The sequence below is a fragment of the Vitis riparia genome, chromosome 8 (assembly GCF_004353265.1).
Source record: "Vitis riparia cultivar Riparia Gloire de Montpellier isolate 1030 chromosome 8, EGFV_Vit.rip_1.0, whole genome shotgun sequence".
Taxonomy (NCBI): domain Eukaryota; kingdom Viridiplantae; phylum Streptophyta; class Magnoliopsida; order Vitales; family Vitaceae; genus Vitis; species Vitis riparia.
In genome coordinates, this window is record NC_048438.1 from 21,819,394 (window position 1) to 21,846,151 (window position 26,758).

The 26,758-nt window shown below is 35.4% G+C and overlaps 3 protein-coding genes across 3 annotated transcripts; 2 read left to right on the top strand and 1 right to left on the bottom strand.

The window, feature by feature from the left end:
* The first annotated feature begins 5,894 nt into the window (after positions 1 to 5,894).
* LOC117920449 (pentatricopeptide repeat-containing protein At3g14730-like) lies at positions 5,895 to 9,202 on the top strand. The gene has a single exon (XM_034837988.1). It carries the CDS (start codon positions 6,057 to 6,059, stop codon positions 8,451 to 8,453), a length of 2,397 nt encoding a protein of 798 aa, XP_034693879.1. The 5' UTR covers positions 5,895 to 6,056; the 3' UTR covers positions 8,454 to 9,202.
* A 321-nt stretch (positions 9,203 to 9,523) lies between these two features.
* LOC117920450 (remorin 4.1-like) lies at positions 9,524 to 11,370 on the bottom strand. Its single transcript, XM_034837989.1, has 2 exons — positions 10,594 to 11,370; positions 9,524 to 10,113 (listed from the first exon to the last, which is right to left on the bottom strand). Exons 1-2 carry the CDS (start codon positions 11,215 to 11,217, stop codon positions 9,922 to 9,924), a joined length of 816 nt encoding a protein of 271 aa, XP_034693880.1. The 5' UTR covers positions 11,218 to 11,370; the 3' UTR covers positions 9,524 to 9,921.
* Positions 11,371 to 13,602: 2,232 nt separating this feature from the next.
* On the top strand, positions 13,603 to 25,218 carry LOC117920483 (putative elongation factor TypA-like SVR3, chloroplastic). Its single transcript, XM_034838047.1, has 14 exons — positions 13,603 to 13,889; positions 14,451 to 14,560; positions 14,778 to 14,981; positions 15,268 to 15,444; positions 15,819 to 15,971; positions 16,768 to 16,857; positions 16,990 to 17,124; positions 17,291 to 17,407; positions 22,264 to 22,415; positions 22,489 to 22,573; positions 22,730 to 22,824; positions 23,774 to 23,939; positions 24,024 to 24,219; positions 24,867 to 25,218. The coding sequence occupies exons 1-14, from the start codon at positions 13,676 to 13,678 to the stop codon at positions 24,998 to 25,000; spliced, it is 2,028 nt and encodes a 675-aa protein (XP_034693938.1). The 5' UTR covers positions 13,603 to 13,675; the 3' UTR covers positions 25,001 to 25,218.
* Positions 25,219 to 26,758: the final 1,540 nt, after the last annotated feature.

The window sequence follows — 26,758 nt, forward strand, 5'->3', positions numbered from 1 at the left end:
TGAAATAAAATAACACAACAAGACAACATTTATCAAATCACCGAAATGAAAAGCAATACTGCAATTTGTTATTAAAAATTGTTTTATGTTTTTAATTTGAAAGACATTATAATTTTTTTTGGTTGTTCTGAATAATAATTGAAAATATGAAAAATATTTTTGGTTGTATTTAATTTTAGAGAAAATTAAAATATATGAAAAAACATTAATACAAATTATTTAATTTTAAAGATATTTTTTATTTTAAAATTTATATTTTATTTTTAATTTCTTAAATAAATATAAATGATTAGTGGTTAAAATAATATAATCCCCACTTCTTATACATGAACCTTATCTTAGACCAATAATACAAATTATATATATTTTTAATGTGATTTACTTATATTTTTATTTAAAAATTTTAAAAATATTATAATTATCTTTATTTTTATTATTATTTTTTAAAATATGGTCATGAATCACCAGTTTTTTTGTTTATTTTAATGGTAGGAGGTTGAATTATCCTCACTAGGTCAATTGACTAGGTTTAGGTGGAGCTGGAGTCTATCCACGTGTCACATAACTGACTCTTATTGGATTAAAATTTCATGCACTTTTGGTCCAATCCAAATTTCCCCTTCCATTATTTGTCCTTCTCTTTCAACCCCAATTAATTTTGGTTTTCGCTTCCAAAAAAGCCTCAAATGAAAGTCGTAATTAATCAATATATAATTTCCCATATAAAAATGATTTTTATAGAAAAAATAAAATAAAAAATATATATAATTTTAATAAGAGTTTTAGGGCTGGTTTGGCCATAGTTTCTTAAACTTGTTTTCAATTTTTTTTTTCTTTAATAAGAGTTTTATGGTCTTTGATCATATTTTCTTAAACTTATTTTTAAAATTTTTAAAAATAAATTTAAAAAAAATCGAACATATATATATATTGGTTTTTAAAAAATCAATAAAAATAACTTTTCAAAAAATTATTCATAATTTCACTTTGTTTTAAAAATTTGTTTTAATTAAACAGTATTAAAAAAATTAAAAATATTTTTTTTTTAAATCACATGATAAAACAAACTTTTAAGTTCTATTAAGAATTAAAAAAAAAAGAAATCTCAAAAAATTAAATTTTAAAAGGAATTATGCATATTTAATAAAATTTTTACTACGTTGATAACTAATAGTATAAGCTTGGGAATTGTAATTGTAAATTCTAATTTTATTTTTTAATCAAAGTAAAAAAAAAACTATTCTAAATACAATTCGTTGGAATTGACAAGGATAAGTACAATTTTCTTAACCACAAATTCCTTTTTATTTTTTCTTATTGAACAGGAATAAAGTCTTTCTAAAATTCTTCAAATATTCACGCAAAATACCAACAAAATGTCCCTAATATTCTCCACGCGTGGAACTCCAATTCCAAATTCTCCACTATTTCCTCCTATTTAGAACACAGGACCACTTTGCAACATGACTCATGACCAATCCACAATTCAAATCCCCCAAGTTGCGTCTACTAGGTGCATTTTCGCATCTACTTCACACCGACTCTTTGCATACACTTTATTTAACCAATTACTTCCTGCAACTTGGAAGAGTCGTATAGGAGTCATACGCATTTTGGTGTATGCTTCAAAACAATTTTAGTTCTAGAAAACGTTTTATGACTGACTTTTAACACGTCATGTTCTTCGTTAAATATTCCATGTATTCATCCATTGATTAACCATTTGAAATTAGTCTTATTTATATAAATAGAATAATTTATGATGTAAATAGTAATTTTAAATTATTTTAATTAATAATATTAATTTGAATTTCCAATAAAAAACTATTTGATTACTATTCGTTAAAAACTTTTAGTAATAAAATTTTAAAGGTTGATCAAATTTAGAATTTTAAATGGGATTCTAAAAAAAGTTATAGTCTATTTGACCACATGATTTAAAAATAATTTTTTTTTTTAATTACATAAAATCGTTTTTAAAAATTTATAATATTATTTTATCTTTTTAAATAAGGTGAAATAGAGAATAAGTAAAAAGAGTATCCGAAGTGGAGGTGGGGTAGAGGACAAATGAATTATGATCGATTACCCAAAAATTTATTGATAGCGGTGGGCGAGTAGGTGGGTGATGAACGTAAGTGGAAAAGTCAAAGAGGCCACATTCCTAACCAATTACATTTACGTGGCCTAAAGACAAAAATGGAGGGAGGGGGCCTGGGGGAAGCACTATTATTAACTTGAAAATAATAGATTCGATGTAGATGTGTATAAAGCCAAAAGACGCGGATCTATATTATTTTGGATATGAAGGAGTTTAGGCTTTAGCTAATGGGCGCATTATTGGTCCATTGTACTCAAATTCTGAATGCTAATTGGCCAATAATCACTATGATGAGTTTGGTTTTGGAAATAAAGTAATCTTGACTAATCACGTATAAGAATCATTTAGGGGAGCTTATTAAATGTTAAGAAAAACAATAGAAAGATTTAAAATTCTCATTAAATATAATGACCAAAAAAATATTTATTTAATTAACATTTTTAAAATACTATGATGATTTTTAAAAAAAATTAAAATGATAAGGATACGTGGTAAGAATGATGGGTTTATTTAAGAATTACAATATACGTACATATGAGTTGAATACATTTTTTTTATTAATAAGTTCTATATAAAATATAAGAACTCTTGCATAAAAAAGGTATGAACTTACCTAGAATTTATTATTAATTTCTATTTCTAAAAAAAATCATAAAAATTATTTTTATTTTCAATTATAATATTTTCTTAACCGTTATTAATTTATTTTCTCAAAGAGCTAAATATGCTGTTAAAATTAACCAAAATTCACATCTCATTGGATTAGTAATTTTGTTCCATTGAATTCAAGTTTAATATCACAATCCACTCAAAATGACCCTCACCATGAAGTTTTCAGAACCCTTTAAGACATCTACATTATGGAAGAGTGTAAAGAATTTTAGAAAGGCTTAGAGAAGCCTATGCATCAAATTCAAGAGGACTCTCACTTGAGCCTTTAAAGGAGATCATAAAGTTTCCAAAACCTCTAGAGACATCTATACTAGTGGAGGACGGTAGAAAATTCTAGAAAGAGTTTAGAGAAATCCATGCATTTTTACACAAGGGAAATTTATGAAGAAATTTTGAGGGTTCTAGAAAACTTTTTATACATAACTTTTATTGGATTAAAATATTGAAATATATAGTCGAAATATTATGTATCGGTGAGTTTCAAAATGATATATCCATGGATATATTGATGGGTCAACACGATCAAATCTAAAAAATGAGCTATTTTTCTAATGTTGTTGTGGGGATTCGAAATAACACCATTGGGACAAGTTTGCTCCTTGATGAATAGTGTGCACCATATATATATATATATATATATATATATATTAGATTCATATAAACAAAATATTAAAATACACTTTAAAGAACAAATTAATTATAATTAAATGAAAACATTTCATTTAATTGATTAGCAAAAATATAAAAATTATCATGATAATTTTTTTCATAGTGTTTTTAATATTATTAATATATTAATTAAATATTAAAAAATTATACATTTATCATCATTTATTTGTATCATTTAATACAATTGAATTAAATATATCATAATAATATTTAATATAATTTAATAATCAATGTATACTTATCAAATTTATATTTTTTATTAACATATATAATATTATTATCAAATATGATAAATTATATTATATATATATATATATATATATATATATATATATGTATTTACATTTTGATCTATATAGGGCTATCGATATTTTGTTCAAAATATCGGTTGATATATCTATGATGTAATCAAAATATCGATATATTCATAATTATCAATATTTTCATCATTGCCTTTTATATGGTTCATTCTAAAAAATTATAGAAATGCTTTTGCACGAAGTATTCTGAAAAATTCTAGCAATGTCAAGTGGCTTAAGAGTGACTTAGCAATGTCAAGTCGATTAAGTTGTATAAGCGTTTCTTGTGAACTTAAGCAGTGCAAGTGTCGCTAAGCTTGTAATCATCCATCATTTCACAACTGATAAACAGTTGACCCCCAACAATCTATACATCAGATATCAATGCTCCACAAGATACTTGATCAATATAATAATGACTATTCTGAGACATCACCCAAGGGCAAGTCATACCCCGTGTCTTTTGGGACTCATACCCAAGGGCAAGACCAACCCCGTGTTTTTAGGGACTAAAACCCAAGGGCATGACCAACCCCATACACCCACATCGGAGTGTCTTCCTCGAGGGCTTTAGGGACTTTCACCCAAGGACCCACGGTCCCATATAAACAATATGATAATGCCTGTAGCATCACATAAACACTTCCCACCAATCAATTATCTGAATATCATCTGTGAGAATTCCAATCCTTCTTGCAATGCAACCACACCATGAACCATTTTGACAACACAAAACCATGAATCTTCATACCAATATATGTTCCAATATCATGGTAACATTTTAATGCAAATAAACTGAGATGCAATGACACATTAAAACATTTTATGAAATCATAGAAATAACATGAAATTCCAACAAATGATTCAAGGAAAGAAATCAGATACACCCTAGAATAGTATAAAATTCTCTACCTTACACTAGTTTCCTTTTTGTGTTTCTTCTACGTAGGTGATCTTTGCTTATTATGAGGAACTGAAATGAAACAACATAATTTAGGTTTCCTAATCATGAAAATTTATACAGTTTACTGTTGCTAATTTTTAATTCTCATATTCTCTAATCTATATACCTTTAGGTTTTCAAATCAAATTTGAATTGAATTAAACAATATTTACAATGCATATTAATTTCCCTAATTAATTATCAAACACTAACTGTTATGATTTTCTTAAAGCCTAACCCATTAACAAATCCTATCCGCTACCTCGGATTGATGACTTATTTGACCAGTTATGTGGGGCTTGCTATTTTTCAAAGATTGATTTAAGATCTGGTTATCATCAGTTGAGGATACGAGAATCAGATATTCCAAAGACTGCATTTCATACAAGGTATGGGCATTATGAATTTGTGGTCATGCCGTTTGGGTTAACCAATGCTCCAGTTGCATTCATGGACATGATGAATCTTATTTATCGGTCTTATTTGGATCATTTTGTGGTGGTATTTGTGGATGATATTTCGATATATTCTAAGAGTAGAGAAGAACACGATCATCATTTGCATATGGCACTTCAAACACTTAGATAACACAAGTTATATGCCAAATTGGAGAAATGTGACTTTTGGTTGTAGGAAATTCAATTTTTGGGGCACATGGTTTCTCAAGAGGGTATCTCAGTGGATCCAACAAAAGTGGAAGCTGTGACAAAGTGGGAAAGACCCAATAATGTTTTTGAAGTACGTAGTTTCCTTGGACTAGCTGGGTACTACAGAAGGTTTATTGAAAACTTTTCTCGAATTGCTTGCCCAAAGACTAGACTGACACGCAAGGGAGTGAACTTTGATTGCAATGATAGGTGTGAAGAATCCTTTCAAGAGCTAAAAAGGAGACTAACAACAACGCCAATGCTAATTACTCCTATTAATGGCGAAAGATATACAATTTATTGTGATGCTTCAAGAAATGGCTTGGGATGTGTTTTGATGCAAAGAGGAAGAGTGGTTGCATATGCTTCTAGGCAATTGAAGAACCATGAGTAGAAATATCTTGCCATAGTCTTTGCTTTAAAGTTATGGAGACATTACTTATATGGTGAAAATTTTGAAGTGTTTTCATATCACAAAAGTTTAAAGTACATTTTCTCAAAAAAAAGATCTGAATGCAAGGCAAAGGAGATGGATGGAAACCCTTGAAGGACTAAAGTGCAAAATATAGAAATTGGAGTTAGTGGAATGCCACCTCCTACTTGGGTGGATTGGTGGCAGCCATGTGGGGTGGCGTTCTCATTCCTAAATTGATTCTGAGGTTTATAACTTTCTAACATGAGCCGTGACTAGAGGCCCAATGTTTCAAAATTTTGATTGAAATTCCATGTTTACCCTTGCTCTCACAGCCTCTACACCCGGAACCGGCACCGGCATGGCCACCGGCACCGGCATTGCGACCGGCTCCGTGATTTTGGTTCCACGTGCTTATGCCTTTTCTCCATTTGAAGCGAAGCCGCACAGTACTGAAATCTTGAACTCCCCTGCCTTTTCTCCATTGAAAGCAAGGCCAGCCAATACGGGTTTCAACTCCTACCCAGGGCACAATGCTCAAGACCCAAATTCCAAGACCACCCACTCTTCCATGGTTTATTGCAATTCAGATTCTGACCAAAACCCTCTCTTCAATGACTGGCCTCAGCTGCTCCAGATCTCAATTGGGTCTGGAGATCTCATGTTGGGTCAGGCTATTCATGCGTTTTTAGCCAAACTGGGTTATCAGAACGATGCATTTCGAGGCAATAATCTCGTGAACTTGTATGGGAAATTTAATAAATTGGGTGATGCACAAAGTGTGTTTGATGAAATGCTTGTAAGAAACACAATCACATGGACTACTTTAATTAAGGTGCATTTGCAGGTTAATGATGTTGAATCTGTATTTCGGATCGCACGGGAGATGTATTGGGTTGGGGAGGAGTTCAATGAGCATACTTGTTCGGTAATTTTGCAGGCGTGTGATTCATTGGAGAATTTGGTTCGAGGGGAGCAAATCCATGGTTTTGTTATAAAAAGGGGGTTTGATGAGGATGTTTTTGTTGGTACTTCTTTAATATCCATGTATTCGAGATGTGGAGACTTGGGTGCTGCAGAAAAAGTGTATAGCAATCTAGCTTACAAAGATGTTAGGTGTTTGAATTTCATGATTTCAGAATATGGAAAGGCGGGATGTGGAGAGAAAGCAATTGGGGTTTTTCTTCATTTGTTGGGTTCTGGTTTGGAACCAAATGACTATACATTTACTAATGTAATTAGTGCTTGCAATGGTGATATAGATGTGGAGGTTCTTAGAGTATTCCATGGAATGTGTATTAAGTGTGGCTGTGGGGATGAGATCTCGGTTGGAAATGCAATAGTTTCAGTCTATGTAAAACATGGAATGCTTGAAGAAGCTGAGAAATCGTTTTGTGGAATGGGTGAGAGGAATTTGGTTTCTTGGACTGCACTTTTATCAGGATATGTGAAAAATGGTAATGGTAAGAAGGCTCTTGAGGGTTTCTCACAAATTCTTGAGCTTGGTGTTGGTTTTGATTCTTGTTGTTTTGCTACTCTGCTTGATGGTTGCTCAGAGTGCAAGAATTTGGGATTGGGTCTTCAAATCCATGGTTTTGTTATAAAGCTTGGTTACGTCCATGATGTAAGTGTTGGAACTGCTTTGATAGATTTATATGCCAAATGTAGGAAACTTCGGTCTGCAAGATTGGTTTTTCATAGTCTCTTGGATAAAAATATTGCTTCTTTCAATGCAATTCTATCTGGATTTATCGGAGCTGATGGAGATAATGAAGAAGATGCTATGGCTTTGTTTAGTCAACTGAGATTAGCTGATATAAAACCAGATTCGGTAACTTTTGCACGGCTTCTTAGTTTATCAGCTGATCAAGCTTGCTTGGTTAAAGGGAAATGTCTTCATGCCTACATCATTAAAACAGGATTTGAAGCAAATCCTAGTGTTGGTAATGCTGTCATCACTATGTACGCAAAATGTGGAAGCATTGGAGATGCTTGCCAACTTTTTTATTCTATGAATTACCTTGATTCTATATCCTGGAATGCTGTAATTTCTGCATATGCGCTTCATGGCCAAGGTCGAAAAGCACTTATTCTCTTTGAGGAAATGAAAAAGGAAGAATTTGTTCCTGATGAGATCACAATATTGTCGGTTCTTCAAGCTTGCAGTTATTCTGGTTTATTGGAAGAAGGGTTTTGTTTGTTCAATGATATGGAGTCAAAATATGGGATTAAGCCAGAAATTGAGCACTTTGCGTGCATGGTTGATCTTTTGGGCCGGGCTGGGTATTTGTCAGAAGCCATGAGTTTCATCAACAAAAGCCCATTTTCTGGCTCACCTCTGCTTTGGAGAACTTTGGTCCATGTGTGTAAGCTACATGGGGATTTGAATTTTGGTCAGATAGCTTCAAAACATTTGCTTGATTTGTCTCCCGAAGAGGCTGGCTCTTATATACTTGTTTCAAACTTGTATGCTGGAGGAGGAATGTTAAATGAGGCGGCAAGGGTGAGAACAGTAATGAATGACCTAAAGGTGAGTAAAGAGGCAGGTAGTAGTTGGATTGAGATTGATAATAAGGTTCATCAATTTGTAGCAAGTGACAAGGACCATCCTGAGAGTAAAGAAATTTATGCAAAATTGGATCTATTAAAGTCTGAGATGAAACAGAACATGATTTACAACAGAACTCCAGCTGATATGTCTCCTATGTGAGTAGATGAAAGCAATAGAAAATCAATCTGCCTGCGGGTTTTACTTGTCCAGCAACTTTTTTCCATTTATGTAGCAAGCTTACACTTCACCAGCAACTGGGCATCTGTGCTTCCTACACTTATCCAGCTTCAGAAATTAGTTAGTATATTACTTCACTGCATAGTTGAAAGAAATGAAAAATGAAATGATGAAATCAAGAAAAAAAGTCAGTAAGAGATGCAGATTGTATAGCTGGGATAAAGAATGAAAAAAAGAAAAGCAGGTTGGCATCAGTCAAGGAGCCATGGCACCCTGCTGGAACTGAGTGGAAAAGTTACACATTTCAGTTTTCCACTGTGCAATTGTTCTATGCAAAAGTTCGTCTCTTGGGTTCCCATCCAACCCCATAGGAGGTGGCTTATCATCATCATATTTAAGGTTTAATGGTGAGAAGACGACTTGAGAATTTTTATGAAACAAGAAGTGTCTCAGGCTTAAAGTGAGATGAAGCACTGAGAATTTTTTAGGTTATGGGGGAGGTGTGATGCAGGTGTTTCTTTCTAGACAAGACGCGTTTCCACTACTCTCTCCTTCTCTTCTTCTCGACAAAAGGGATTTTCTGCAGCCTCTTCTTCTCGACAAAAGGGATTTTCTGCAGCTTGCAAGCTCCTTCAGGTTCAAGCAGGGCCTTCTCCAACACCATTTTACCACTTTGGAAGATATTGCCTTACCTTTTCAATGACGTAAAAGAAGTGGCAAACTTACCCAATTCGAGGTACTCACGTATTCAGTAAAGTATTTCATGTCGGATTCTTGTGGTTTAGTGAGTCAAATTTAATCGTACTTCATATTAAAACACTGCCTAGCAATATTCATGAAAACAATTCCCCTGCCTAGCGTATCATGCACCTTAACCTCTCAGATGACGTGATTTTCCGAAAATGAAATTTGGGGTGCATGATATGCATTGGCTGGGGGGATGTGACTCAATGGTGACCCAGTCACCATGTGATTTGCATGTAGATTTTGTGAATAGGATGCCTACTTCTACTACCCCTTTATATCAAAGGATACCGATTACTGGCCATACATATTACATGCTAGTAGCCAATACCATTCCATTGCAAAATTACAAGCAACTGTACAAGACCAAACCCTTTTCAAAATCATCACACAGTCATCGAAGTTGGTTCACTTTTGCCCTTGGTTTGCGAATCCCGGCTCCACCTGTGACCAATCACAGTGTGTCTGTGACTGGTCTTGAGAAGCAAGGTCGATGATGATGCATCAAGAGGAAAACTGAACCATTGAAGAAACAAAACACTCAACCTGCAGTTCCCATTGCCCCAATCCCATATATATATGTAGGGTACCCTTATAGTTCAAAATGCGAAGGGACCCTTATATATTAGGGGCAATTATTATGTGTCCTTGTATTGAAGTATTTATAAATGTTGTAGAAATCAAGTATCATATAGCATGGTAGGACTCAAAAGATGGACCGCTTGACTGGAGCCCTTCCAACGGCTCTCATCAAGTTGGCTAGTTCAAGAACCCTAGCCACTTTGGTTCCCCTCTTAGCCTCAGCTGATGCCCTCCTTTCCTCTGCTTTTCTGTGTGCTTTTGCCACGTCATTCTGCATCTTCTCTAAGGCTCTTGCTCTTTTCTCCTCCAGCTTCCTCTACACAAAATCAACTGCATTATGTTTACTCTTCAAAACTCTCCCTAGAAAATCTAAAGAAAAGAAAATAGAGGGGTAAAAAATAAGGAGAAAATTATGTTTTCTAGTTTGATTCTCTATGGAAAAGTTGAGGGGAAAAAAAAAAAAACTTTCACACCTTTATTTAAGGAAAATCAGAAGAAAATCTTTTACCACCTTTTCTCCTCTTTTCCTCTATATTTATTCTTTTCCCTAATTCCATGACATTCGAAATATGAAAATTTCCTTTAGGTAACATTTTTTTTGCCCTCTCCTGGATACTTTCCAAGTAACCAAACACGGTGTAAAAGGAAAAAAAAAAAAAGGAAAGTGTTTGATAACAAACTCAGGGAGTGTAGTAAAAAAAACAAAAACCATTGAAAAAGTTGAATTATGTCTACAAATCTGCAGTGAATTGAACTCTATTATCAAAACAATTGACATGCATAATTGCTATGTTACCTCGACTTTCTTCATCCATGATGTGCTTTTCTGAACCTGTTCACTCTCCCAGCCGTTGATTATGGCGTCCTCCCTCTTAAACCGATTATTAATCTTGGCGATCTTCGCAGTCTGCCATGCTGAAATCTTCGCATCCACCTCCTCCTTCTTCACCCTCTGCACAGACACCTCACTGTGACTACTCGTAGTCGAAAGCCCACCTGCACCTGCAGCCACATGTCTTGGAGACGGGACAGGGTCCATCAAACTAGTGTCCGGCACGATAGCCAACGGGTTCGTCTCCTCCGGCATCTCCTCCTCCCCAATCCTACCCAAGTTGTTTCCGGCACCCCCACCATCATTTTCACTACCATTGTTCCCAATAGCCGACCCTGCCATATTCAGTAGAGCACTGAATTCCCTGCTCATGCTTGTAAAATTCTCACTTGAAGCTCCTTCGCTTGTTGTAGATAAGGAAGAGGACCGATGGCTGCTAGTCTCCCAAGCCTCTCTTCTACGGCCACTGCTAACCTGTGGAGGAGGAGGAGGGGGAGGTGGGGTTAGAGCATGGATGTCTCTGATCTCTTCATCGTCATGGTCCTCGTCTCCATTGCTGGTAGAAGCTCTGTAATCAATACTCAACATAGCAGAAAGACTGGGTATGCGTTGCAATAGTCGTGATGGAGGGAAGGCGAAAGAGTAAAGTGTTTGATCATTAGCCTACTATTGTTGCTCTGTTAGTATGAGCCACATACACACCATGAAGAAGAGAGGAAGGAGAATTCTCCAAGGAAAAGGTGAAGTGAAAATGGACAACGTAAATAGACCTGATGTGAGAGTGAGATGAGACTTTAGTTTTGTTTAAGTGCCCTTCTCCTTTTTTATATCTTGGTTTTGCCCTGGTTTATGTTTCATATTTCATTTCACCTTCTTTATTTTTAAAATATAGAGTTTTACTTAAATCGGGTTGCCCGTGTTTTTAAAAAATACTTTTATCTTAAGAAGAAAAATTAAGATATTTGGTAAAATTTATTTAGCATTTTTAAAAAATTAAAAAATCACTTATAATGAAACTTTGATGGTTGATTCTCTTAAAAATATTTTTACTAAAATCATTTAAAAGATAATTACCCTCAAATACATCCTTAAAGTGGTTTTTGTTTAAAATTTATTTTTTTATGTTTAGCTTTTAGAAAATAGAGATAAAAAATTGTAAGCAATAAAAAAATGGATTAAAAATTATTAAATTATTTTTATATAAGAAAATTATGAAATAATAAAAAAAGGAAAATAAAAATTGATTTAAAATTAATTTTTATATATTTTTTAAAGTCATTTAACTTTATTTAATTTAATATGATTATTAAGCAACTTGGCAATATATAAAATTTTAATTATATTTTTTATGATAAATCTGTTTAAATTATTTTTCTTTAGCCTTTATAATTCTTTAAAATCATTAATTATTTTTTTTTCAAAATTTATTTGTTTTGCTATATAATACATTATAATATGTGCTCATAAAGTATTTTTTATTTTTTATTTATCTAAATACAAGTTAATCATCTATTTTTTTTTAAGAAATTAAATGTAAACAAAATTCTGTTTAAAAAATTAAATATAAAAATATATATTTCAATTTATTCTCTATGTAAAGTACTATAACCTTTTTTAAAATATTCCAAAAAAATATCTCAAAATATTTATTTATTTTTTCTAAAATAATATGTTTATTGAACAAATCCTTGAATTTTTTTTTATTAAACATTTATGAAATGTATTTTCTAAAGTGGATAATTATTTTTTATTCTAAAAAATATAAAACTATTTTCAATAATAAAACCTTTACTTTTTATTCATATGCCCCATGTATTTCATAATTCTCCTTTTCTAATTTCAGATAAGTACAAATCGGGAGATAAAAAGAAAACCAGAAAAATTTTGGGAGTAAAAAGAAAATATAGGAACGCCAAAGGACTAGACTCGAATATAGAAAACAGAGAGACACCACCGCAAAATCTCCGCTCCAATTTTTAACTCTACACGGAGAGTGTCGGCCGAAAGATTTTGGAGGGCCCCACCAGGGTTAGGTACTGCGACTGGACCGTGGAACACCCAAACACGTGTCGGGGCAAGACCGTCATTTTTCCTTAACTGACCAAACGTGGCATAAGCTGATAGGCTAGTGTCGCATCATAGGAGCTACGTTGTCACAGCCCATGCAGTCGCTGACGAAATTCCCTCAGATGGCGGGCACGTGTAGGGCTGGCGGCAGGTTTCCCAGATGCCCACGTCTCACGTGATAATAAATAGTATAAAATTCTTAATAAAGTATGATTATCTATTCATGAGAAACGATTATTGTAAGTCGTTTGTGGTTCTTAAGGATCCAACGGGGCGTGTACACATGTCTAAAGGGCTTATTCATGATGTAATGGATGTTGGGAAGTGGAATAAGAAATGTGAGTGGATGTTGTTTGTTAGGGGTGTTGGCCAATTACATGGAAATTGATAGGTTAAGCCTTGAGATATGGCAACACGGTCCGTGGGATTTGTTGGAACTTTGATTGGTGTTGATGACTTGTAAAGGGCAAAGTCATTGCCTTTTGTCGAATAACTTTTTATGGTAGTGTTGTAACTTTTTTAGAAAATCAAAATAAAGAGAATCGTCACGGGAGGATACTAGATCCAGTTGGGCCAGAACAACCTTGGGCTGTGAGAATAAAGCGTCAAAGCCAGCCCATCATGCATCCACAGATAGAACATTATATCTGGATGGGCCATGGCGGAGTTGTATTAGACTGAACTGGGCCCTTTCCCAGCGTTCAACTTCGCAACGAGGGCCAGCCCAAAAAAATCGAAGCTACACCGCATATTTGGAGTTTGGAGTTCTCTTTTCGCAGTAGCAGTGGGACCAAAGTGATGACGTGGCCAATGTAATGAGTTCAGAGAGAAGACACGTGGCTAAATTTAAACGATAACCAAGCAGCCAAACTTCAAAGCCCTTGTGTCGTGGTTTCAATAACAACCTCATTTCTCAAATCCCTTCCGTTGCTTTAAACTCTCAGAGTTCTCCTCAGAAGCACTGTGAGGCTTGAGAGCAATGGAGATGGCTATCGCATTTCACAAACCTCTCAATTCTCGTCTCTCCATCAACCCTAACCCTAACTCTAGGAGAGGCCTTTGTTTCTCGTCATCTCTGCTATTCAATTGCAGATTGCCTTCATCTCCAATTGCCACAACACCATTCAAATTCCCCTTCAGAAATTCGGTCCCCGCTCCGATCAAATGCTCTATTTCCACAGAAACTGCCAAAGGTGTTTATTTATTTTATTTTATTTATACGTAAACTTCAGTCCCCTGTTCGGGTACCGAGAAAGCCGAGGACAAGAAAAGAAACTCAAATTTAGAGTCCAAGAAAGAGTGGAGATTGTAACAAAGATAAATTTGAGATTCGATGTTAGTTTTCCCTTTTTAGTGAATCTTCTCCCTAATCGAACGGAACTTGTTATTTCGTTCCTTCTTTGGTTCGCTTCTGATTTTTCTTGAGGTCTGAAATGTTCTTTTTATGATCAATGTCTGACTTAGCTTTGTTATTTTTATGATATCTTCTGCAGAATATTGTTGCGTTTTTTTTCATTAATTCCTCCTTTGTTGCGATTTGGTTTGTGTAGTTTATTAATTTTCAAATTCTTGTTATTTAAAATATCTACTAGCAATCTCATGTGTTACAATCTTATGAATTTTATTTTTTATATTTTGAATCTTATTATGGTGTTAAAATCATAATAGTTTCCTGTGAAATTCAGTTTGGCAATGGTGCATCCAATATCTTGGTGCAATTCGAGACTTCTAACACCAGTTGTATAATATCTTAGAGAAAAAGAGGCAGTTAATGCGAAGAAGAGACATAAGGAACATTGCGATTGTTGCTCATGTAGATCATGGAAAGACTACATTAGTGGATGCAATGCTGAAGCAAGCAAAGGTAACAGCTCAGAATTTCATTTCTAATTGGTTTCTGCATATAATATCTGAAGAAAATGCCACAAGTTGTCTCCTCAATTAGTTTAAGTTTTTTCCTTACAGAGCCATAAACCTCAAGCTAAGTCATTTAATACGATTTGAGTAAATAATAAATATATCAAACAAATCATTGACGAGGATTGATTGATGAGTATTTCTAAATGCTAATTTGTATGCAGGTATTTCGTGATAACCAATTTGTACAGGAAAGAATAATGGACTCAAATGATCTAGAGCGTGAAAGGGGAATTACAATACTTAGCAAAAACACATCAATCGGCTATAAGGATACAAAAATAAACATTATTGATACTCCTGGCCACTCTGATTTTGGAGGTGAAGTGGAACGCATACTCAATATGGTGGAGGGGGTTCTTCTAGTGGTACTTTCTTATATCTATGTTATTTGGACACTCATCATGTTAGTTTCTACTTTGTCAAAGGTGAAAATAATAAATAAATAAAATTCTCGTGTGAATTAATGCAGTTGCAGCAAAATTGCTTTTTCCTCTAAATTCTGATTTCTTGATGCTGGTTTTATGTTTTTTTTTCTTGTGCTTTGTTGTTTCTCTTAGTGAGCTTTCCTTCTGATCCAATATTATAATCTGATTATCCTCATCTTCCTCATGAATATCAATGTTGAAAATACATATGGCCTTTTTTTTGTAGGTAGATTCTGTTGAGGGGCCGATGCCACAAACAAGATTTGTTTTAAAGAAGGCTCTGGAATTTGGGCATGCTGTTGTTGTAGTTGTTAATAAGATCGATAGGCCTTCTGCTCGCCCAGATTATGTCATCAATGCCACTTTTGAACTCTTTATTGAACTGAATGCTACAGATGAACAGGTACTATTATAAGATGTTATTGGAAGTAGCAATATGCCAGTCCATATTGGATTGTGATCTGGAAACCAATTGATTTCTCAATCCTAGACTGGGATTTTGAACTCCATCTCATCTATGAAAGGATGAATTTAGGCCATTTGGATCGGTCTAGAAGAAATGGTGGCAAAAGATTAGATTCATATTGAACAGTGGCTCAAGGACAATCTTTATGAACTCATTTAGATCCCAGTGAGAGCAGGAAAGTTAAAGAACAGCCACCTCTTGATATTGCTACTTCATTTTTTCTGTCAACTTCTGAAGTTTTACAAATACTTCATTTTCATCAGAAATCAAGATTATAGTCTAATCTCCAAATGAATTTCATTTTCTTGCAGTGCGATTTCCAAGCGATATATGCAAGTGGTATCAAAGGAAAGGCTGGACTATCTCCTGAAAATTTGGCAGATGATCTTGGACCACTTTTTGAATCTATAATTAGATGTATACCTGGACCACGAATTGACAAAGATGGTGCACTACAAATGCTTGTTAGTAGTTTTTGAAATTCCAGTTTTGACACTTTTCGTCTCCTGTTGTTTATCCCATTGATTCTTCTCCATTTTTTATCTGACATGGTTCCTTGGAATACTTCAAGAGTAATCTCCTGGAAAATTTTTGAAAGAAGGCAAATGCATTAGTATGAGACTTAATAATGGAAAAAAAGAGTTTAGAAAATAGAATCTGATTGTTTTATATTGGATCAGAAGTGGTGTTTTGTTGGATGGGTGTAAGAAAAGTCAGAATTGGATCTTATATGAATCATTTGCCCTGGATCTATCTTACTAAAACCAAAAGTTTGGTGGATTAATTCACTTATTAAATGCAAGAATAAGCAGACTTACAGGATATTTGTTTGCACAAATATTCAATTTTCAGAAAGAAGACTCTTAGTATGGTAAAATAGTTAACATCCTATTAGAAACCGATATATCAAGTACTCCTTCTGTATACCTGAGCCAGATCAAAGATTGCTTGTCAAGTTTTTAGCTTCCACTTTACTGTCAGACAATTCTTGTAGCTTTTTCTTACTTATGAGTTATGACTATAAATTCGAAGAAAAATAAAGTAACTTCCATTGCCACACTTCAACTATTTGATAAAATAACAAAAAATTGATTGAATAATTACTTCAAATAACATGGATTGAAAAGGAAAGATTGGAAATAGTTCCAATTTCCATCTTTTATATATCTTACCGCTCTAAGGCGTTTGCTTGTCTGATATTTAATGTTTTCATTATGTATCCTATTATACTTTTTATTAATTGCTCTTAACCTATCTTAGGCTACAAATATTGAATATGATGAACATAAAGGTCGGATTGCTATTGGACGCGTTCATGCTGGGGTTTTGCAGAAGGGAATGGATGTGAGGGTGAGTTTGCTTTGATTTTTAATTGAAATGAAAACTGTTGTAAAGAAAGCAAATGATTTTGTAGTCTCTGCTAGATTCTCATACACAAAAGTGACATGTTACATTTATTCTTATTAAATTTGAATTTTTTAGGTATGCACCACAGAAGATGCTTGTAGATATGCAAGAGTCAGTGAACTTTTTGTATATGAAAAATTCAGTAGGGTTCCTGCAGCAACTGTGGAAGCTGGTGATATATGTGCTGTTTGTGGTATTGATGACATTCAGGTGAGAATTTCAGTAGGTTTTCATGGTTTGACCATCATTTCTGCATTGATTTGACATCACATTTTTTTATGAGATTTATTATAAAAAATTATGATATAAATTCTAACTGTGCAAATGGTTTCCTTTTCTTCAAACTTATTGTGATTAATTTGCATTCTTTACCCAGATTGGAGAGACAATTGCCGACAAAAGTTCTGGGAAGCCATTACCTGCCATTAAGGTAGAAGAGCCAACAGTGAAAATGGCTTTTTCTATCAATACTTCACCTTTTGTTGGCCGTGAGGTATGTGTTTTCAGTGGTAATCTTGGCTGTTGTACTCACGAAATACAAGGAAATAGTTTATTTGATTCTTAATGTGCAGTTTGTTTTCATCACGTCTTATACAATACTAACAACTGATAAGAAGGTAGAAGTGCTTTCAGTTATGGTGTGAAGTGCTCAAAATATTATGGATTAGGAAGTTATTAGAGACCAATAAACTGGGTTGAATGTACCAGATTGTTGTAGTGACAATATGTTAATTCCATACTTACTCTTCTACATTGCATATACCAAATTATTGTAGAAATGTGCTTTATTGGAAGTAAATTTTAATTCTAAAGTTTTCAAAGAACTTTTTTACAAATTTGTAATTGATCATGGCTTACTCTTTGCATGTAGTGTGCCTGCCATCTGTGTTGATTTCTCTACTTAATAAGTCTGCCTACTTAGTCATGTCTATCATTGTATCTGTTGAATATAATGTATTTATAGTGTACAATCTTTCTTTCCTTTCTTAATATAGGTCACATATATGGTAGTTAGTTCAACCTAGCCTTGTATATATATTTCTCTATTGTAAGAAGTTAATAATATGAATGAGAATTAAGGTTTTCTCTCTCTCTCTCTCTCTTTCAACATGGTATTAGAGCCAAGGGAGAAAACTTTATTCTTTCTGATTTACCCGTGTAATTAATTCTGGGAATCTGTCTAGTGACCGTGTTTCATTCCGGTCACCTTTTCCATCTCCCAAAACTTTCCGATTAGCCATATCGTGGTAAAAAAACCCTCATCACCGTCAACACTTTTCCGGCGACCTTTTTTTTTCCGCCGATATTTTTCCAACACCGACCACATCATCAGGAGCGCAAAAAGGAGATTTGCAACTTTTCTCAATGCACCGGAGCCAAAAACCGATCCACGCGCCTCCCATGCGCCGTTTTTCTTCGACGGCCTAAATCCCACGCGTCGGCACGTGAGGGCGCATGACCCACTTTCTGGTGTCGAGCTTCTACCAGCAGGCTCGTTCGGCGTCATCTTGCACTTCTAAGCCTCCGTCAGTCCTCTCCGAACCTTGCTTTTCCATTTTTTTTTGGCATTTTAGCCTCCGCGGGTCTTCTTTCAGCCTCCTCCGGCCTCCGACGGCAGCTCCTTTCCTTGGCCAAGGCCTGTGTGTGCCTTGGAAAGGCCTCTTCTTCATCTCCAGTCACTTTTCTCCTTTATTTGGGTCCCGACATACCAGGTTCTTCTTCCACAGCTGTGATCCGACCTCCCTTTAGGGCTCTCTTCGATCCAAACGTGATTCAATCTCAGGTGAAGTGGATATGGCGACTAAAAATCCTATTTCTACATCCGTTATCTCTGGATCTCCTACTATCACATCGGAAAAATTGATTGGTAGTGATTATGATGCCTATCTCCGATATCAGGCAACCACATCAGCTTCTATTGCTTTTGTTGCCTAGACCGGTAATGTCTCTGTCTGCTTTACTCAGTCTCCTTCTCTTGGCCCATGGATTCTAGATTCTGGAGCATCTGATCATATCTCTGGTAATAAACACATTTTCTCCTCTATTACTACTACTTCTGCCTTACCTACTGTTACTTTAGCTAATGGTTCCCAAAATATGGCTAAAGGTATTGGTTTGACTCATCCTCTCCCTTCCCTACCTCTCCATTCTGTCCTTTATGCCCCTGAGTGTCCTTTTAATCTTATTTCCATCAATAAAAATAACTCGCACTCTTAACTGTTCTATCACTTTTTCTGATAAATCTGTGATCTTGCAGGACCGAAGTACGGGGAAGATGATTGGCATAAGGCGTGAGTCTCAAGGCCTCTATCACCTCACATCACCTTCATCTCCTGCAGCTTGCATTTCCACCGATGGTCCTCTTCTCATTCACAGTCGTCTGGGTCATCCTAGTCTCTCAAAGTTCCAGAAGATGGTCCCTCGTTTTTCCACTTTGTCGTCGCTTGCGTGTGAGTCGTGTCAGCTTGGGAAACATACTCGTGTCTCGTTCCCAAAGCGTTTGAATAATTGGGCAAAGTCTCCTTTTGAACTTGTCCACACTGATATTTGGGGTCCGTGTCGGACTGCGTCTACTTTAGGATTTCAGTATTTTGTCACTTTCATGGGTGACTATTCAAAATGTGCTTGGTTATTTTTGATGAAAAATCGAGCTGAGTTATTCTTTATTTTCCAGAAATTTTATACTGAAATCTAAACACAATTCAATGTTTCTATTCGAGTGTTACGCAGTGACAATGCTTAGGAATATTTTTCTACACCCTTTACTTTTTTTATGTCCCAACATGGGATCCTCCATCAGTCATCTTGTGCTCATACTCCTCAACAAAATGGGGTTGCTGATCATAAAAATCGACATCTTGTTGAGACAACTCGTACCTTCTTTCTCCATAGTCATGTTCCTTTTCATTTTTTGGGGGATGCTGTTCTTACAGCCTGTTACTTGATTAATCGTATGCCCTCATCTATATTACATGACCAAATCCCTCATTCTCTCATTTTTCCTACCCAACCTCTTTATTTCCTTCCTCCTCGTGTCTTTGGCTATATTTGTTTTGTTCATACTCTCACACTTGGACAGGACAAGCTCTCCGCCAAGGCTACGAAATGCATCTTCTTGGGATACTTTCGACTTCGGAAGGGCTATCGTTGTTATTCTCCTGACACTCATCGTTATTTTCTCTCCACTGATGTCACCTTCTTTGAGGACTCTCCATTCTTCTCATCCTCTGAATCTCTTCCCATTTCTGAAGTATTGCCACTTCCCTATATATCCCTCCTTTCAGATGCGCTCTCTCGTCCTCTTCAGGTTTATCATCGTCGACATCGTGTTGTTGCTCCTCCTCTTTATTCAGCTGAGGTACCTGATGACTCACCTCTTGTCCTACCGATTTCTCCTACCTCGGCCCTGTCATCTACTGACCATTTGTCTGTTGCTCTTCGGAAAGGTAATCAATCTACTCGTAAACCTCATCCTATTTATAATTTTTTGAGCTACCATTGATTATCTTCATCCTATTTTGCCTTTGTCTCTACTTTATCCTCTGTTTCTCTTCCTAAGAGCACTAGTAAGGCACTTTCTCATCTTGGGTGGTGCTAGGCAATGGTTGATGAAATGACTGCTCTGCACTCCAATGACACATGGGATCTTGTTTCTTTACCTCCTGGTAAATTTACAGTGGATGTCGTTGGGTCTACACTGTTAAAGTTGGTCCTGATGGTCAGGTTGATCGCCTTAAGGTCCGCTTGGTTGTTAAAGGTTATACTCAGATTTATGGTTGTGACTATGGTGACACCTTCTCTCCTGTTGCCAAGATTGCTTCTATTCGCTTATTTCTCTCCATAGCAGCTATGTGTCATTGGCCTCTTTATCAGTTGGATATTAAGAATGTTTTTTCCTTCATGGTGAACTTCTCGAGGAAGTGCATATGGAGCAGCCACCTGGTTTTGTTGCTCAGGGGGAGTTTGGTTTAGTGTGCAAGTTACGCCGCTCTCTATATGGGTTGAAACAATCTCCTCGGGCATGGTTTGGGCGTTTTAGTTCAGTTGTTCAAGAGTTTGGAATGCTTCGGAGTGAAGCAGATTATTCTGTTTTCTATCATCATAACTCTTTAAGCCAATGCATTTATTTGGTAGTTTATGTGGATGACATTGTCATTACAAGCAGTGATCAGGAGGGTATCCAAAGACTAAAGCAGCACCTTTTCAACTACTTTCAAACCAAAGACTTGGGCAAACTCAAGTACTTTCTGGGACTTGAAATAGCTCAATCCAGTTCAAGTGTGGTTATGTCACAAAGGAAGTATGCCTTAGACATCTTGGAAGAAACAGGTATGTTAGAATGTAAACCTGTTGACACTCCTATGAATCTAAATGTCAAACTTGTACTAGGACAGGGGGAGCCTTTAAGAGATCCTGGGAGATATCGACGACTTGTAGGCAAACTAAACTACCTCACCATCACTCGGCCAAATATCTCTTTTCCTGTGAGTGTGGTTAGTCAATTTCTACAGTCACCATGTGACAACCATTGGGATGTTGTGATCCGCATTCTTCGATATATTAAAGAAACACCAAGCCAAGGTATGTTGTATGAAGACAGGGGCCATACCCAAATTGTTGGTTACACAGATGCAGACTGGGCTAGTTCACTCTCAGATAGGCGTTCCACCTCAAGGTATTGTGTTTTTATTGGAGGTAACTTAATTTCCTGGAAGAGTAAGAAACAAGATGTAGTGTCCAGATCAAGCGCCGAAGCTGAGTATCGAGCTATGGCTTTGGCAATATGTGATCTCATATGGTTGAGGCAACTCCTTCAGGAATTGAGATTTGGAAAAGATGAACAGATAAAGCTAGTCTGTGACAATCAGGCCGCATTACATATTGCATCCAATCCGGTCTTTCATGAAAAGACCAAACATATTGAAGTTGACCGTCACTTCATTAGAGAGAAGATCGTATCAGGGTGTGTTGCTACAAGTTTTGTTAATTCAAATGATCAACTAGTAGACATCTTCACTAAATCTCTCAGAGGTCCTAGGATTAAATACATTTGTAACAAGCTTGGTGCATATGACATGTATGCTCCAACTTGAGGGGGAGTGTTGAATATAATGTATTTATAGTGTACAATCTTTCTTTCCTTTCTTAATATAGGTCACATATATGGTAGTTAGTTCAACCTAACCTTATATATATATATTTCTCTATTGTAAGAAGTTAATAATATGAATGAGAATTAAGGTTTTCTCTCTCTCTCTCTCTTTCAACAATATCAATATTTTTGTGAACATGCACAAACCCTCATTTTGGTGCAACTTTTACAATTGGATATTTTATATTCCCTTTCAGGGAAAGTATGTTACCAGTAGAAACCTAAGAGACCGGCTCTATCGTGAGATTGAGCGGAATTTGGCTATGAGAGTTGAAGATGGTGAAACTGCAGATACATTCATTGTTAGTGGGCGGGGTACTTTACATATTACCATACTGATAGAAAACATGTAAGTCTAAGCCTTTTTCTTGATCTTGATCTTTTTAATGCATGGATATCTTTATAATGATTTTGCATCTTAGGCGAAGGGAAGGATATGAATTCATGGTGGGCCCCCCAAAAGTTATCAACAAAAGAGTGGATGACAAGTTGCAGGAACCTTTTGAGGTGATTTTTGCAGCAAGACAATTTTCATTGCTATTTTCTTATTAAGGCAAAAAATAGACTGATAAAGATGCTTTATAGTTTATACACACACGGACATGATTTGACTTTTCTTTTACCAGGATGCTTGTTTTTCAGAAGTTTTTTATATTCTTGCAGATTGCCACTGTGGAGGTACCAGAAGAACACATGGGTTCTGTGGTTGAACTTCTTGGCAAAAGGCGTGGGCAGATGTTTGATATGCAAGGAGTTGGGTATGTAAAAAGTGAAAAGTTTTCTTCTTGTGTCTTATTTATAACTATTTGACATTCAATTGAAATTATTTTTAAGTTCTGACATACATTAGCATAAAAGGTAGAGAACATGTGCATGATATATATTTGTTGCTTGATTGTCATTTTTGACATCCCTTGACCTGTTGAACTGTGACCTGTGGAAAATTTATGTTAGTTTTTATGCAAACATTTTTTTTTGAAGATGCATGTAAAAGTTTGTCTTTCTCTCTGTATTAGTTCTAGTAATTAGATTTGGCTTTTATTCCTGCTACTGTTTTTATCCAAAATGAACATCAAGCTATGGTCATGACTGTCTAGCCTGGCTATTGAGTTTTGTGAGTGAAAAAGTAAAGGAGATGAAAAACACTTGGGTCTTGTTTGACCACAAACTGAAAAATCAGGTGATTATTTCATCGATATAGACTGGGGAATTTATCTTATAATCTCTCTCTGTGGTTATATTGAAAATGGAAGATCTTCACTCCCCAACAGATGTGTAGTGGCTTGTTTGATTCCTAAGCCCCCACTTCTGAAAGAGGATATTTTTATCATTTATTTGTATGGATCATATTCCTAGGAGCATACAATGGGAAATTTTGTGTTATGTGAATGACTGCTGCAAACAGCTTGTGTGGTACCATATGCTTCAACTTTTATATCATTAGAGGAATGGATTCATCAATGGAGCCAGACACTTTCTGAAACAGTGACATCCCATGTTTGTTTCCAAGTTTGTTTGATTTTTTTATTTTTGTTAAATCATCATCATCATCATCATATATATATATGCTCGTGTCAGTGTATAGTTCTATTAATTTGCTCCTCTTCTTTGTTCATGTCACTAGCCTGACTATTGTTAGTTTTCCATTCCTTTAGCTCCTAGTTTCTGTGACATTGATCTTGTAATTTGAACTTCATTGTCTACTAGGTCTGAGGGAACTACACTACTTAAATACAAGATACCAACCCGTGGCCTTCTTGGATTGCGAAATGCAATTTTAACAGCTTCTCGAGGCACTGCAATTCTCAATACCATATTTGATAGCTATGGACCTTGGGCTGGTGATATTAATACCAGGGATCAGGGTTCATTGGTAAATTTTTAACGTCACAAATTTATTTCAACTTACCTGTGATGTGCAAATAACATTCCTAAGGTAATATTACTACCTTTTCAGGTTGCATTCGAGGAGGGAAGCACAACATCTTATGCCCTTTGTAGTTCACAGGAGAGAGGGCAGATGTTTGTTGGACCTGGAGTTGACGTTTATAAAGGACAAATTGTAGGCATTCATCAGCGTCCTGGTGACTTATCCCTAAATGTGTGCAAGAAGAAGGCTGCAACAAATGTGCGGTCCAACAAGGAACAAACTGGTGAGAAAAAGCCCAGATACATCACTTATTTTTTGCTTTTTTCTTTCAAAGCAACTCTGAGAAAATTCACTTACCTGAGAAAAAGCCCAGAAGAAGGCTGCTTTTTCCTTTATGTATGTTTAAGTTGTATAAAATGCAATATCATGATTTTGTCGTGTTCAATTGAAAATGGTGAATTTGGACAGAAATAAAATGTTAATCATATTCATTTGTTCTTTTTTACTATTTTCTAAGAAATCAAATGTCGTCTTTGTCATAGTCTGGTATCCTTCCATTTGCTAATGTGCGGCTGCCAAGAGTAGGCAAAGATATTTGTATGAAGCAGACCAACTGAGGAATTGGTCTGGTGCATCTCAACCGAATGTCACTTCTCCTAGTTCTTGTAATTAGCATTCACCTTATTGTATTTAGAACAGATCTACGACACAACTCAAGAGAGAAAACTGAAGCTTAATTATGTTGTGTAGTGTGATTGATAGCTGTGATAAATGGGGGAAAAAAAGTCCTCTTGTTTCAGAGGAATATCTGTACTGATTGCTTTTCTGTAGTTCTCATTTTGTCCTTGTTAGCAGTTAATAAATTAACAGCTGTATAGCTTGGTTCTCTGCAATTTGTTATTGACATTCCCCTTTCTTTTGTGTGTGCAGTGGTTCTTGACACACCTTTGGATTACAGTCTAGATGACTGCATAGAGTACATTCAAGAAGATGAGATGGTGGAAGTCACTCCTTTAAGCATCCGAATGTGCAAGAATCCAAAATTTGCAAAGAAGACAAGGTAAGGACTCATTGCGTGCCCTGCAGGTCCGCTAACCGCTTATCCCTCAACTCCATATAGCATTTCCAAACTTTGAATTTATAAAAGACATAGAGTTATGCCAAGTTTTGCTGCAATATTGGATAATTGTATCATGTATTCATTCATGTTGGTATAAAATGTCAAAGTTTAATCACTAAAGCATATTTTCAAAATTAATAGAAAGAAACCAAGTTCTCATTAGCTTTATTTGTCACCACTCTTTCTCTACGCCAAATGGCTACAGACGATAAGATCTTTTGTCAGCCCCACAACTTCATTGGTTCAAGAACTCTTGCTACCATTATGTGGAGGAGAAAGTACAGCTATGTCAGTGCATATGCAAGTTGGTTGCGTTGATTTTGACCCAATTCAAAGCTCCGTGTCTCAAAGTCACTGACCAAGGCATGGGAAGAAGCCGTCCTTTTGACCTCTATAAATTGGGCATCTAGATGGTAAGTGAGACCCACTAATCATATTGGTTCCATATAAGACATTAGACAGTCGTTGGATCAAGTCAATCCTATCTTATGATAAAGAATCGTCCTATCCAACTCGTAGACTTTTCTCCTATTTTCTTCTTGTTTTTCTTTGGACCTTCTGGTATAAACAGCAAAATATATAATAAGTAGAATCACATAAATGGTGCTGACTTTTTCATAATGAAGCTTGGTCTCGTAATGGGTCCCAAACGCCTAATTTCATGCCATGCGTGCAGTGTACTACTGGGATGACGAATTCCACCAATGCCATTCTTGACTTTCCACCAATGCAAGCGTCTAAGAGACATGTGAGAAATCTAGACCTTGGAATTGAAATCGATTTTCTAATTCAAAAAACACGTTCCATACAATTTTGATGATTTTTTTTTTTTTTTGGGATTTGTTAAAAACACAAACTGTTTTTTAGAATAAATTTTTGGTGTTTTTAGTTTTTTTTTTTTGTGTATGGTACTCAAGAGCAATAATTAAAAATAAAAGAAAATTTTGAAAAATTTGACATTATATATGAATGCATAATATTTTCGTAAAGAATAAGTCACGAAAATTGTATTTCATATTTAAATTGTTGAATAAAATTTTATTTTTGAAAACAAATGAAAACGTTTGTAAAAAGGGTTTATATCCAATAGGGTAAAGGTTTTCTTTGTTTTGTTTTTTTCCTTAATAAATTGTTAACTCTTCTTAAGATTTGAGAATGAAGGCATCTACGGATCTTTCGTCTTTATTTTCTGATCCAGAATACGGAATATTTCAGAAGTGTCCTCTGCAATCAGAAACCGGTAGCCAAACATGTCCTTTGCCCTTTTATCTTTGACTGTCATTATTGCCCTTAACCCTCCAATTCCTCACAAACTCAATCTAAACACAAATTCTCTCATACTCATTAATAACTCAGTGAAAGTGTAGTTGGAGATGATCAAAGACGTTATCTACAAGTCAAGTAACAGCAAAATGATGGCCATGGAACATGGAGGATGCAACAATGAGTTCACATGAAAGACGCAAATGGCATTGCCTTCGGCACCGTCCCAACAACGTAATCATTCCTCCTGTTGCCATGTTGGTGGCTTCGGTGACACAACCCTAGATCTCGTGACTGCCTTTTTTTCAATGTTTCACATGCAGGAAACCTAGCCCCAGAAAAGCTACTACCTCTCTCAATTCCTCTTTTATCTATTATCTAGCGTATACTCAAATCTGTTGCCCTCACCATGATTTCATCCTTTCTTTCCATGCTAAAT